The sequence below is a fragment of the Gavialis gangeticus genome, unplaced genomic scaffold (assembly GCF_001723915.1).
Source record: "Gavialis gangeticus isolate Ggan-Ray unplaced genomic scaffold, GavGan_comp1, whole genome shotgun sequence".
In the NCBI taxonomy this organism is placed as follows: domain Eukaryota; kingdom Metazoa; phylum Chordata; order Crocodylia; family Gavialidae; genus Gavialis; species Gavialis gangeticus.
The window spans coordinates 73,174,801-73,188,345 of NW_017729033.1; the positions used below are offsets into that span (position 1 = coordinate 73,174,801).

The following is a 13,545-nucleotide window of genomic DNA, read 5'->3' on the forward strand; positions in this document are numbered from 1 at the left end:
TAACCTCATCACCAGAAGCAAACTTCCTCAAGCCCAGAACACACCAAATGGATCCAGACCATGCCATGCCAAGAAATGGAAAACCTGCCAACACATCTTCACCACCCCCACAATCACTACACCCCACAACAGAGCCATCAGCAATCTGGGATCTTACAGCTGCACCTCCAGAAATGTAATGTATCTCATCCAATGCACCAAATGCCATGATGGAAAATACGTAGGAAACACCAAACAACAACTGCACACCAGAATGAATGCACACAGGAAATCTATCAAAGACAGGAATACCCAGTTACCTGTGGGGGCACATTACTCAGAAGAAAACCACTCTCTCGCCAATCTCTGTCCTGATCTTCAAAGGAAACTTAACAAAACACTTCCCAGAGACAAGCTTATGAACTCCACTTCATCAACCTCCTGGATACTAAAAATCATGGACTAAATACAGACATTAGATTTATGACACATTATACCTGCCTGACAGCTGACTCCCCAGGTATCTCTCCACTATTTATCCCCCTTTCTCTCTCTCTCTCTTCCCCCCACCTCCCAACCTGTCTGTCACCCATTAACTCCTCAGTCTACGTTTTCACTGACTACCTGTCTTGTATGCATACCAGACCAGCCTCTGGCTTCTTTACTTTTCATTCCATCCAGGAAGAGCACACACCAACTGCAGAAACTTCCTTAGCCTGATGAAGGGTTTTTGAACCCAAAAGCTTGCTTAATAATTATTTTCCAACTATTTAAGTTGGTCTAATAAAAGATATCAGACTCACCCAAAGAACCTTGTCTGCCTTAATGAATAAAAAAAAGCATGTACAGTGTTTCAGAAGTACTAGAGGTGCTATTTTTTTTTCATTAGAATGTGACAATTCTGTTTAATGGGGTTTTAATTAGAATTTTAAATTATAAAAACATCTTAGGTTGAATATCTTCAGCAAACAAATAGAGAACTTGAAAATCGCATACAAGATCTTTTGGACACCAAACAAAATGTGACTAGTGAAGTTGTTCATTTAAGCAATAAAAATGAAGAACTATGTCAAGAACTTAGTGAAATAGATCATTTGGCACAGCAGTTGGAAAGACATAAAGAAATTGTGCTTGAGACGGCAGATAAGGAAATTGAGGAAGCTAAGGTAAGCAAATACTATAATGCGGGCAAATCATTTAAAACCTGATAAACTCTTGCTGAAGTTATTTATGTTGGCTTCAGTAGGCTAGCTCTGCCTTCTTTTACTAAGGCCCCATCAAGGTTCAGGTAAAGGTGCAACGAGCCTTCAGTGGTGATCTTCCTGCCCCGGGTTTTCACTCACCTTCAGAGAAGGTATGCTGCAGGGACTCTACAGCTGCGGGGCTCTGGGTCCTGGCAGCTCCTGAGGGCTCACAGCCCTGGCTGGGCAAAGTGTACCTCTGTGGTTGGGAGCCTAGAGCTGACTGGGCTCCCAACTGAAGGGGGACCCTGCTGTATGTGCAAATTAAAGCTTGATAGCAACCAGCTGTAAGGTTAGTATACTGTTTTTTAGGTATAACTTTATAACTGGTTGGAGCTTTTAATTGTTAAATACTTTGCACATGTAGCTAGTTTCAAGGTAATTAGGTAGTTAACCAGGCAATTGCACGATACTTGTTAACATGTAGGGACAGCCTAAGAAGCATTTTTCAGAATTACTTCATTGTTGTAAGGAATTCCTTAATGACAGGTCACTGCCCTGAATGAACTGTGAGGAACTGTAACAAACAAAATATTATGGGATGGTATGTTTAACACCATAAAAACTTTATGTAGGTATATTGTTGGTGCTATGTAGGATTCCATTCAGAATGAACAGGATAAATCAGCAACCTTACTAATCAAAGCAATGTTGCTCAGGGGGAGGGTTCCATTTTTCTATTTTAGTCAAGTTAATTATTTAAGGAGTAATGAGCTTTTAGGAAAACTACCAAAACCAACTTGAGAGACCAAGTTCTTTGTAACAACAATTTTATTTAGAGGGATTTTCTGAGGAATTGTGCAATAAGTCTTTCTACTGCTTTACATTTTAATAGAAGTGTGTGTGTGTGTGTGTGTGTGTGCGCGTGCGCGTGCAGCAAATTCTATTCTATACATTTTCATTATTTCTGGACTTTATTGAATAAATAACAGAATTTAAGATCTCAATGTAATCATTGACTGGAAAAATCTTAGGTGTTCTGTTTGATTGACTTAGTATTATATTGGCTATGTATGCATACTTAGATTTTAGCAAAATAGAAATAAGCAAGCTGCACATGTCTTTCAAAAGTATTTTGTATATAGTATCAGTTTTTTTGTGTGTGTAAGAAATTGCAATAATTTCTAATGTTTGCATGACTTAACATACATTTTAACTTCAATAGAAAGAGATTAAAAGAAAACACAATGAGATTCAAGACCTTGAGGAAACAGTAACAAGACTTAAGTCGGTAAGTAGAATGTGAGAACAAGAGAAGTGACATACTAGGTCAGATCAGTGGTGCATTTTATCTGTCTCCAGCATTGGCAGTAGTGGATGCTTTAGAGAACTGGTTCTCAGCCTTTTTGGACTTGAGGCACCCCTCCATAATTTTGTGAATTGAGTGACACCCAATTTCACAAACAAATTTATATATTACAGAGCTTACCTCCTTATACAAGGCTAGGCACTAGGGTCAGGAACAAGTCTGAGCCTTGCTTATCTGCTTACCTCCTCGTAACTCCCAGTACCTTTCAAATGACCTGGTGGCACCACAGGGTGCCCTGACACACTGGTTGAGACTCACTGCTTTAGAGGGAGAGCACTGAACAGGGTGTATCTAGAGTAATCTATCCCTTGTTCATTACCCTTCTTGGCGTCCTTCATTGCTGGTTTTGAGATGCCAGAAGATACATCCCTGACTGTTCTATTTAATACCTGTTAATGAATATATCATCCTTGAATTTTCTCATCCCTTTTGAACCTGGCTATGCTATCTGCCTCACCAACATCCTGTGATAATTAGTTCCACAAGTTAACTATGTGCTGCTTAAAGAAGCACTTTCTCTCCCCTGGTATGGCAGCTGCTGTATACCCTTGATCACGTGGTTCTCCTCTCTGTACCTTTTGTAATTCTACTGTATCTTTTTTGACAAATGAAAATCAAAGCTGCACACAGTATTCAAGATGTGGGAGCACCATTTTGTTTTAAATTTCCTTCTTAATGATGCTAATATTTTATTAGCTCTTTTGTTTGCCACTGCACATTAAGCTGATGTTTTTAGAGAACTGTCTGTAGTGATGCCAAGGGCTCTTTCCTGAGTTGTAACACCTAGGTCAAAACCCAGCATTTTGTACACACAACTCAAGTTCTTGTTAACATTGCAGTTCATCTGCCCTTTTTTTGCCCACTCATTTAGGTTGATGAGATCTTTCTGCATCTTCTCTCTGTCAGCTTGGGATTTGACTAGCTGGAATAATTTAGTATCGTCTGCAAACTTTGACATTTACTGTACACCTCTGTTTCCAGGTCATCAATGAAAAATGTTGAACAAAATTGAGCCTAACGCACATTCCTAAGGGACCTCACTTCTGACCTCTGTCCATCCTGACTAGTGGCCATTTAGGCCTAGCCTTTGCTTTCTATCTTTTAACTAGCTCTCAGTCCACAAAGGAACCTTTCCTCTAATCCCGTAGCAACTCCTTAGTTTGGGACTTTCTGAAAAGTCTTTGAAAATTCATATATATTATGTCAACTGTATTCCCCTTGTCCATGTACTTGTTAACACCCTCAAAGAACTCCAGTTACACTGAGCTACAATCTAAATTCAGGAACGATATGAAGTGGTAACTTGAGGCTATAAAAGGTTATGAGTTACTGCTCCAGGTGAGGCAGGTTGGGGGACAGGCATTTCCGTTTACACTTTCTGCCCCTTCCCTGCCCCGGTGTGTAATTGAGAGGGCAAGGCTAGTCCCTGCTGCCAAGTCTGCTCCTGCAGGGTCTCATATGCGAGTAACCACCCCGTGGTACTTCATGGTATTCCTGGGGTCATGGGAGGAGCAGAAGGGATGAACTGCACTGCAAAATGCTGCTTTGACCCCACTTAGGTCTCTCCACCTGCCTGCAGCAAAGCTTGTTGCTGGGAACATGGGAGCAGCTGGAACGGAGACTCTGATGGGGCCAGAAGGACAGTGGGGAAAGGCAGCAGGAATGGCAGTCCCCAGAACAGCAGCTGCAGTTACCACTGAGTAGCTGTGGCACATGCAGGGAACCAGAATGGAGAGAAGAGCTTTTACTTCCTCATGCACTCTTTAATAGAATCTCACAGCTATGATAACCTAGTTGAGGATCACCGTCCTAAGCATTTTATAAGCCCCTCATACTCATGCTCAGATATTCAGTAGTACAATCCTAATACTATGTTCCTTTTGTTCAAGGAATATCTACCCAACAGGGATTTTGTGGTAGTTTCCCTTCCAGATATTTTTTTATGTTGTTGCTCTCTATACTATCATAGTGTACAGTACCAGTCCTCCATCTGTGTATCCTACTCTGTCATTCTTATATCATTTGTAACTCAGTATTCCATAGATTGTCATCCTTCCACCAGGTCTCTGACATACCTATTATGTGAAAGACACCACTAAATACCAGGCATTCTAGTTCATCCATCTTTTTTTTTTTGGCTTCTGTCATTTGTATAGAAAACTTGTAAATTTAGTTGTTGTTTGGTTGCCTGTTACTAGAGGTTCACTGATATATTGGGTGCATATTGGATTGACTCCAATAAAAGGAAAATTAATATTGGCTTTCAGCTTCATTTGTCCGGTATAGTAAATAATGTTACCGTTAAATGCCATGTATGAAATACAGTATTTGATTTAACAGATATTGTGTGTGTCATAATAGAAATATATGTACCAAGTAGCAATTAACTAGGTACAAAAGTGTTTGGATAAAATAAAGTGTAGTTGATGTGCATTTGCAGTAGGGCCGTGCAAAATTTCTTGGGTTGCTTCATTTTGAAACTGTTGTGATGCATTTTGAGCTCAAAACAGTGAAATCAAAATGAAACAAAAGCCTTTGAAATAGCTTTGAAACTAAACAAGGGCACTCAAACCATTTTGAAAGTTTCAAAATGTTTCGAATTTCGAAGTCGGGCTTGGCTTCAATGCTGGTCCCAAGTGGCGGAAGCAGTCTCTTGTCATCCCGTGCAGATCTAGGGGCTGTGCCTCCCGGGAGAATTCTTGCATAGCCTCCAGCCCTCTCAGGGGTGCCGATCCCTGAATCTGTGTGCTGGATGACAGCATGCTGGTGCTGCTGGCTGGGGCCAGCAGCAGTGCCAATCTTCCTGCTGCTGGGTGCAAGCTGCGCCCAGTGCCAGTCCCAGGCAGCAGGAGCAGCCTCCTATGATCTGGCAGGCAGATTGGGGGCCCGCATGCTTAGGAGGAGTCTGGCAAAGTCCTGCAGCCCTCCCGGGGGTGTGGGCCCCGATCTGCTTTCCGGATCACGGGAGGCTGCTCCTGCTGCCTGGGACCGGTGCTTGGCACAGCCTACACCCAGTGCCAGGAAGATTGGTGCTGCCTTCCGTCCCCAGCAGCTGGAGCAGCCTCCTGTGATCCGGCAGGCAGAGCAGGGGCCCACACCCTTGGGAGGAGTCTGGCACAGCCCCCACAGCCCTCCCCAGGGTGCGAGCCCCTGATCTGCCTGCTGGATGACAGGAGGCTACTCCTGCCACCTGGGACCGGCCCTGGGCGCAGCCTGCCCCCAGCACTGGGAAGACTGGTGCTGCTGCTGGCTCCAGCTGGCACCAGCAGCCTCCTGTCATCTGGCAAGCAGATCAGGGACCTGCCTACACCCCCAGGAGGGCTGTGGGGGCTGTGCCAGACTCTTCCTAGGTGTGCTCGCCTCCAATCTGTCTGCCAGATTACAGGAGGCTGCTCCTGTCACCTGGGACCGGCGGCAGCACCAATCTTCCTGGCACTGGGTGCAGGCTGCTCCCAGCACCAGTCCCAGGCGGCAGTAGCAGCCTCCTGTCATCCAGCAGGCAAATCGGGGGCCGCATTCCCTGGGAGGAATCTGGTGCAGCCCTCCCGGAGATGCAGGTCCCTGGATCTGCCTGCCAGATGACAGGAGGCTACCAATGCTGGCAAGTGACTGTTTTGCTTGTTAGCACCCTGAGGTGCAGTTTCAAGAAGATAGGTGCAGAGGTTTCTGGGAAACTTGGCAGGCTTCATGCCCTCAGAAGGGGCTACCATCCCTGCAAGTTTCATTTGAATCAGGGTAGAAATGACAAAGTTATAGGCAGTTTTGTGCTTCCCCATTATAGCCTATGGGCAAAACGTTGAAACAGCATCAAAACAGCGATGCAGCTTCAGTGAAATGAAACAGAACCCTGCTTTCAAAAGGAAACAGAACTTGAAATGAAACACTGTTCTGTTGAAACATTGAAACGGAAATCGAAGTGGAATGGTGCTGTTTCACGCTGCCCTAATTTGCAGCAGCACCTATTAAGAGCAATAACCTCTCACCAGGAACATTTTGCTGGAGATGCTTTCCATACCGTGTTTTCAGATGACATGCCATATCGCATCAGTAGGCTTTTAGGAACAACATTACAGTTGGCTACTAACAGGTGTGGACCATTTTGTTATAAACAGTTGAATTAATATCAATGAAATACTATGAATATTTTATTTTTGCCAAATATTGTTTGATCTGACTCACTAAAGCTTCTTTTGCTTTAGTTGCGTCTTTCCTCGCCGTTGCTTGCTCTCTTTTCTTAAATGGCAACAAAATGAAATGGACCTGATTTTTGTTCGTTTCATTCCTGACTGCAAGGTTCTGAATGCAGCATGTATCATAGCATATCTTGTGCTGAATTACAGTAACGATTGTCACCAAAACAATTAATAATACCTTAACTTTTAACATATTCATGCTGTTGAGTTGTAATCAGGGACATCACCTAAGTGTCAGAAATATATTAAATATTGTTAAATTGCTTTCCCTACATTTTCTTCAATGGTACTCTAGGAGTGTACTAACTTTTGTAATACTTTTGTTGTTTCAGGAGTTATGTTTGTGCCATAGAGAAAAAGAGAGACTGGCTGAAGAACTCTTTGGGAAAACTGATGAAAAACAAAATCTTGACGTTTTGTTAAACCAGCTTGAACAAGAAAAACAAAGGCTTGCAGAAAAAGTTGAGGACTTAGAAATTTCAAGTAAATGTTTAAATATTGATTTCTTCCTTAAATACATCTTTAAAGATGCTTTTAAAATATTGACATATTCACTGGTAAGAACACTAAATAAGGTTTCTGTTTTGGTTGGAACAAAAAAGAAGAAAGCATTCCAATACTAGAATTACATAAAAGTAATTTAAATGATAGTGTTACTGTCTTTGTAGAGTGGGATACAGCTCATTCTAGTCTAATATTAGACTATTTTATCTTACCAATTGTGTAGAAGGAGACAAGTCTGACTTGAATAGTAAACTCCAATATTTAAAGAAATCCTGTGAAAATGCAGTCTGCTGGTGAAAACTTTTATTAGTGGCAAGTCTATTGTATAGTGTTCAAGTTGTTGTTATATATGAAATAACTTTTAAAACTTTAAGCTGATAATGTAGATGTATGCTATCAGCTCTTTAGTGTTACCGAATGTATTACTTCTATATCAGACCAGGTTCTTTGGGTAAATGTGATATCTTTTATTATACCAACTAAATATTTGGAAAAATTGTTCTTTGCAAGCTTTTGGGTCCAAACACCCTTCTTCAGGCAGAGGAGTATCCCATTTTTTTGCCATATAAAGTAAATAAAATGTAATTTGGATTGGTGTGCTTTAAAATAGTCTCATTCATAATTTATTTCTCTTTTGATTGCTTTTCCATGCAGAACGAGAACTTGTCTTAGAAACGGAGAAAATGAGGTTAGAGTATGGTATAGCTCTTGGGGACAAATCACCTTCTCGTCTAGATGCATTTATAAAGACTCTAGAAGATGACAGGGATTATTATAAGCAAGAGCTAGAATATCTTCAGAAGATGGTACAACGAAGGTCTAGTCCTGGCCGTAGGTCTTCAGAAAAGGTAATTTTCCCTTTATCAAAGAGCAGTGAAAAAATAAAGCAAACTTGTTGTAGTATTCAAGAAGCTATAAAAATATATCTTGACTATTATTAGCAGAAAATTACTTATCCTGTTCTTAAAAACTACATTTTCAATATGAAGAGTAAGTAACTGGGCTAATAGTAGATACTTTTTCTTTTTTCCTGTTTACGTAATGATTGATTAACGTGTTAAAAAATCCAGTCAGAGAGGAAAGAAACAAGAGGCATCAAAGCATACGGATAGGTTTTTAAAACACTGTTCCTTCTTGAATGTATTCTTTTGAACCATAGAGACCCACCCAGGATTGGAGGCAGATTGTGATCACTATTTTTGGGAATATGTAATATACCTTTCTACATCTGTTACTGATAATATTTTAAAATAATTTTCATAATTATTTTATGACTTGGCAGAGCGAAGATCTTAGATTAATCACCAGGGAAAGAGATGAACTACAAGCTATGTTGGACAGATTTGAAAAACACATGATCGACATTCAATCCAATGTCAAATTACTGACTGCAGAAAGAGACAAATTAAATGTCCTTTATGAACAGGTAGATAATTAATGAACTAATCTAGTTGCTATTGGAGTAATTGATTAACACTTGCTACTTCACTTTTGGAGGGGTGGAACATAGGATATAAAAATAAGTAATAATTATTTATTTTATTTAAAATATTATTTTATTGCTTTATTAAAAGATATATTTTGCAGTAAGTTCATGAATTCAGAGAAATTCTAAAAGAAGAAATTCTGTGTTACCTTGAACACAAATATCATATTTGCTAATTATATATGTTATCCTGTAAGTCCTTAATGAGCATGTTTAACTAATTTATGCTAGCTAACTATCACTTAATATCCTATAAAAACTTCTACTCTTTGATTCCTATATCCTTTCTCACGTGACTTTTTCTAAGAGATTTTCTGGTCAGGTTTAATTTGGAGCATGTTCAAATGATGTCAGACTTATGCTTGCATACAGGTAAATACAGTAGTTTCTAACTTAGAGCTCTTTTCTTTCTAAAATGTAATCAGTTGTACTTACTACATTTGTAATTTGGAAACTGAAAGGTAGGGGAAATAGGGAAATATTAAATGCATCAAAAGGAGCAGGAAGGATAGCAGTAGGAGAGTGAGGGGGAGGAAGTAGTAATGGATATTTGAAGTAATGAATGTTTGAATGTGGAAGGAAATGAGGAAGAGAAAAATAGTGAAGGGTAAGGTCACTGGAAAAATCAAACACCATAATGTTGTGTTATTTGGGCACTTTCTGAAAAATAATGCGAAGAGCTCATAATGTAATCGGAATACTAAAAACATTTTGTTAATATATTATATATAACGTTACAAACTATGACCACTAGTAAGCAGTTATCTTTTAAAGTCGCAGGACGAATTAAATAGGTTAAGAAGAGAATCAAAACATACTTTAGTTTCTCAAAGTCATGTGAAAGAAGAAAGAGACATTGCATTAGCTGACTTCAGAAGAGTAATGGCAGAAAAGGACAGTCTGAGAGAGAAACTAAAGGTGAGCTTTTCAAACACACCATACTGTTCATTAAGCTGATCTTAATGTTTAGCAGAATTTTTAATTGATTGCTTATTTATACAATTATGACTACTTAGGAGCCTACAACTTCAGTTTTCTTCACTACTGAACTCCATTAGTGGGTCATTAGTATAGTCTGTCCAAGGTTAAGTTGTTTTTTGGAAATGTTTTAAAATACCTGATCACTATAAAATAAACAGCTTACAGTCGTATAAACTCTAACAGTTATGTAAACTCTAACATTTTATTCCATATGGAACAGATCTTAGTAGGCTATTGAAATAGGACTTGGCAACTAATCAAATAAATACTATGAATCTTTGCACCCAAGATCTGAATTGTGTGCAGGTGCAATGCCAGGTCAGTAGGCAGCAGTTCAGAGTAGATGAGCTAAAATAATATTTCTCCTCCTAAAGTCTGCAAGAGTTGTACAAAGCCTGGCTCAACAGGACTTGTTCTTTTCACATTTTTAAGAGAAACATTTATTGGGGCTGGACCCAATGATCTTCTGAGGTCCCTTCCAGCCCTAACATCTATGAATCTATTTTCACTTAAGATTATAAAAAATGAAGAGAAGAATTATTGCTTTTGTGGAGTTACTTTTTCTAGTTCCAACAAGCAAGGTAATATCTTTACAGGGACAAAGTCTATATTGATGAGCCTCAGAATTAACCCTGCTGTACATTAAAGTACATATGTATTTGAAAAGCAACTAAGGAATCAATATTATAGTGTCAGACATGCTGCATTTGTAAATTAAAGTATATTTTTCTGAGGATCAACCTTGCATATTTTGACTGAGATTTTAATAAAAAGCTAGTTAGCTTTCCCAGCACTGTATTGGGTTTGCAGGACTTTTAGAAATAAAACAAGCTGGCATATGTCCATATATACAGAAGGATCAAATTGCTGTTTTTAGTCAATTTTAAGGTGGAAGCCTAAAATCACTTCAATCTAAAATTTACCAACTGTTACAAGTACTTTGATATTTTATCTCAGATTCAACAGGAAACTGCTGCCCTTGAAAAATCAACGCTTGAGCACAATATTGCAGAACTGGAAAACACTATTCATGGGGTAAGTGAATGGAATTTTGTTCTTAATTTTTTGGTAGAAGTTTTTGAGTAAGTTCCTTTTTAAAAATCTTGTTAGATTACATATATTCCAATGTAAAACACTGAAATTAATGTTTTAGGCAAACTGTCCTTTTTTCTTTTCTTACTTCAATTGTAGTTTGAAACAGAGCGGTTTGAATTAAAGGCTACAATCTCTGTCCTGAAGGAAAGAATAGACTCTTTGGAAGATGAATTAAAAACAAAATGTAACAAACTTGCCCAAACATCTGATGACTCTTCACAATTTAAAACTGAGTTATCCTCACTTCAGTAAGTATACCCTAAAATTTGCTCCTCTACTCCAAATTCTAATATTATAAAAACCTAAGCCTGTCTGCCTGTCACACTTTATTTGCGCTCTGATTGGCTGACAAAAAGTGAATCAGAGTGTAAACAAACATTCAAACAGGAGCTGGTGGCCGATGGAGTGCCGCCATGATGGTGGGGACACAAGGGCCGTGGAGGGTGAGGCCAGCACAGCTGGCCTTGCCCCCCCCTGCCCTGCTTCTTGCAAGTGGTGAAGATGGAGCGGGGGAGAGTGAGGCCATCGGAGCTTGCAGGTGATGGCAGCAGTGCATGGGGGAGCAGGGTCAGGATGCCATGTGGGGGGGATAAGGCTGGTGGTACTGGCCTTGGCCCGCCCCTCCCACCTTCTGTGATCTCTACCTGCAGGGCCCAACGTGGCGGCGGTGGGGGGAATAGTGGGCACACCACCGCGGTGGTGACAGGTGGGGAGAAGTGGGCCCAGGCCTGATGTGGAGGAAGACCGGGCCCAAAGGTGGGGAGAAGCTGGACTGCTGTGGTAGGGGGAGCAGCGGGCCCAGGCCAACTTGGCGGCAGTAGGAGGAACTGGAGGAGTGGGCTTGGAACCGACGCGGGGGAGAGGGGCCATGGAGGGGGAGTGTGACGGGGCCCGAGCCAGGGAAGAAGCCAGCCTGCCGCGGCAGTTGGTGGGGAGCAGCGGGCCCAGCCCAACACAGCAGCAGCTGGGGAAGGGGAGGAGCAAGCCTCCTTCCCCCAGTTGGGCCCAGGCTCACTCCGGTTTTGGCTCGGTCCCGCTGCTCTCCCCCCAGGGCCCGGACACGGGATGGGGCACAGGGCTCTGTCCGTGCCCACCCTCCCCTCCCTCCCCCCCATCATTCTTGACAGGCAATTGACTACTGCTTATATAATATTTTAGTAATTACTATGGAGCAAGTAAATCATAGGAAAATATACCCAAAATCTTTTTAAGAAATACAGATATTGTTCTTTTTGTGTTCAGAAGAAAATATGGATAGAGGAAGTGGTGGCTGCCTCCTTGCTTCTCCTTGGCTACCAGTGTAGTTGGGTGGTGACCAATAAATAGCATTTTAAAAATTGCTTATATCTGAAGGAAAGATAAACTTATTGTCAGCCCATGACTCAGGTTGCCCTGTCTTTCATCTCCATATAAATTTTTGTAGGTTCCCAAGACTCATGGCAGGAACACTCAATTCCAGTCATGAGTGGTGGCTAATTTGCACATGGATCGTTTGTGGAGGGTGTCTGGAATATACACACACACATACTAAGCAGTGCTGAGCTGTGGGGTCACCATGGCTTAAAATGGTGTTGACTCTGGGGCCTAGCCCAATAAATTCTGTGATAAATCAAGAGCCTTTAGCTTTGGTCTAATATCATGCATAGTTTGTGCTACATTTAAGTAGGTGCCAAAGGGCTGCTTGAAAGTGTGTTAATGTTTAGAGGCCTGTGCTAAAACTTACAGCAGTTTCAAAAAAAGGTTAAATGCATCAATTCTAGGTGAACTAAGTACAAGGGTATTATAGTCAAATTGCTATAGCCATGTTTAATTTCAAGGTTATTGTTTGCAAATTTCCTCTTCACTTTCATGTGCTCAGGAAGAGCAAGGTCTGACAGTAAGGAGAGGGGGAAGCAGTTGCTAGGGGAAAAAGCTGAGAGGAAGCAAAGAGGAAAGGGACTATTTGATCCCCCAGGCTTATTTTCCTTCCTGTAGCAGTGGTAGGGGGACATATATTGAAGGCAAACCTCCAATTATTAGCTTCTATACCTGGAAAATTGTAACAAATGTATGCATTTTCCATATATAGACTCTAAGATAGGAATTTTGTTTATGCGCACATGCGTGTGTGTAAACAAAATTCCTGCCTTGAGGGTCAACCCCTTCCCTCCCCCACCCCACCCCACATCATCTTGGTAATACTCTTCTTTCCCACACACTTCTGCAGTTCCAGTCTGTGGTCTTTGATCAGAGACCAATAGTCAATAGTTGGGACTGGTCTCTAAACACTTCTTATCTTCCCAATATTATTTCCTTTTATTGCCTAGGTATGATTAGATCAGGAGTGTCAAAATGTATGGCCAGCGGGCCAAATCTGATCTCCTGGAGTACTAGCAGGCCAGGAAATTTGGGGGCATAGCTAATGAGGGGTGGGGCCTGAAGCAGAATCTGCGGTTCTATTGCACATGGCTGTTGGCAGCAGTGGGACCAGCTAAGGCTGTGGTGGCAAAGCCCTGTTTGACTTACTGCTGTTTGGGTTGTCACCACCACCATCACCACTGTTTGCCCCACAAGGAGGTCCTTGGGCCAGACCCAGCCCAGGACCTTTGCTATAGAGCATGGGTTCCCAAACTGTGGTACACATACCCCTGGGGGTATGCAAGACATCTCTGAGGGGAGAAGTTGTGTAGTGGTGGATTTAATATTCATTATAATAGTAATTGGCATTTAAAGGGTTAAAATATAAAATGCGTGTTGGTAGGAGTAGGCAGGCAGCTG

At 41.2% G+C, this 13,545-nt stretch overlaps 1 protein-coding gene across 2 annotated transcripts in view; it reads left to right on the forward strand.

Moving 5' to 3' along the window:
- CEP135 (centrosomal protein 135) overlaps nt 1-13,545 on the forward strand; it is a 108,548-nt gene that overhangs the window by 24,225 nt on the left and 70,778 nt on the right. For both annotated transcript variants that reach the window (XM_019526429.1, XM_019526430.1), the window contains exons 8-15: nt 930-1,145; nt 2,386-2,451; nt 7,055-7,205; nt 7,881-8,074; nt 8,509-8,652; nt 9,487-9,630; nt 10,651-10,728; nt 10,885-11,036. In XM_019526429.1, the coding sequence (XP_019381974.1) occupies nt 930-1,145; nt 2,386-2,451; nt 7,055-7,205; nt 7,881-8,074; nt 8,509-8,652; nt 9,487-9,630; nt 10,651-10,728; nt 10,885-11,036 (1,145 nt within the window). The remainder of the gene's footprint in view (nt 1-929; nt 1,146-2,385; nt 2,452-7,054; nt 7,206-7,880; nt 8,075-8,508; nt 8,653-9,486; nt 9,631-10,650; nt 10,729-10,884; nt 11,037-13,545) is intronic.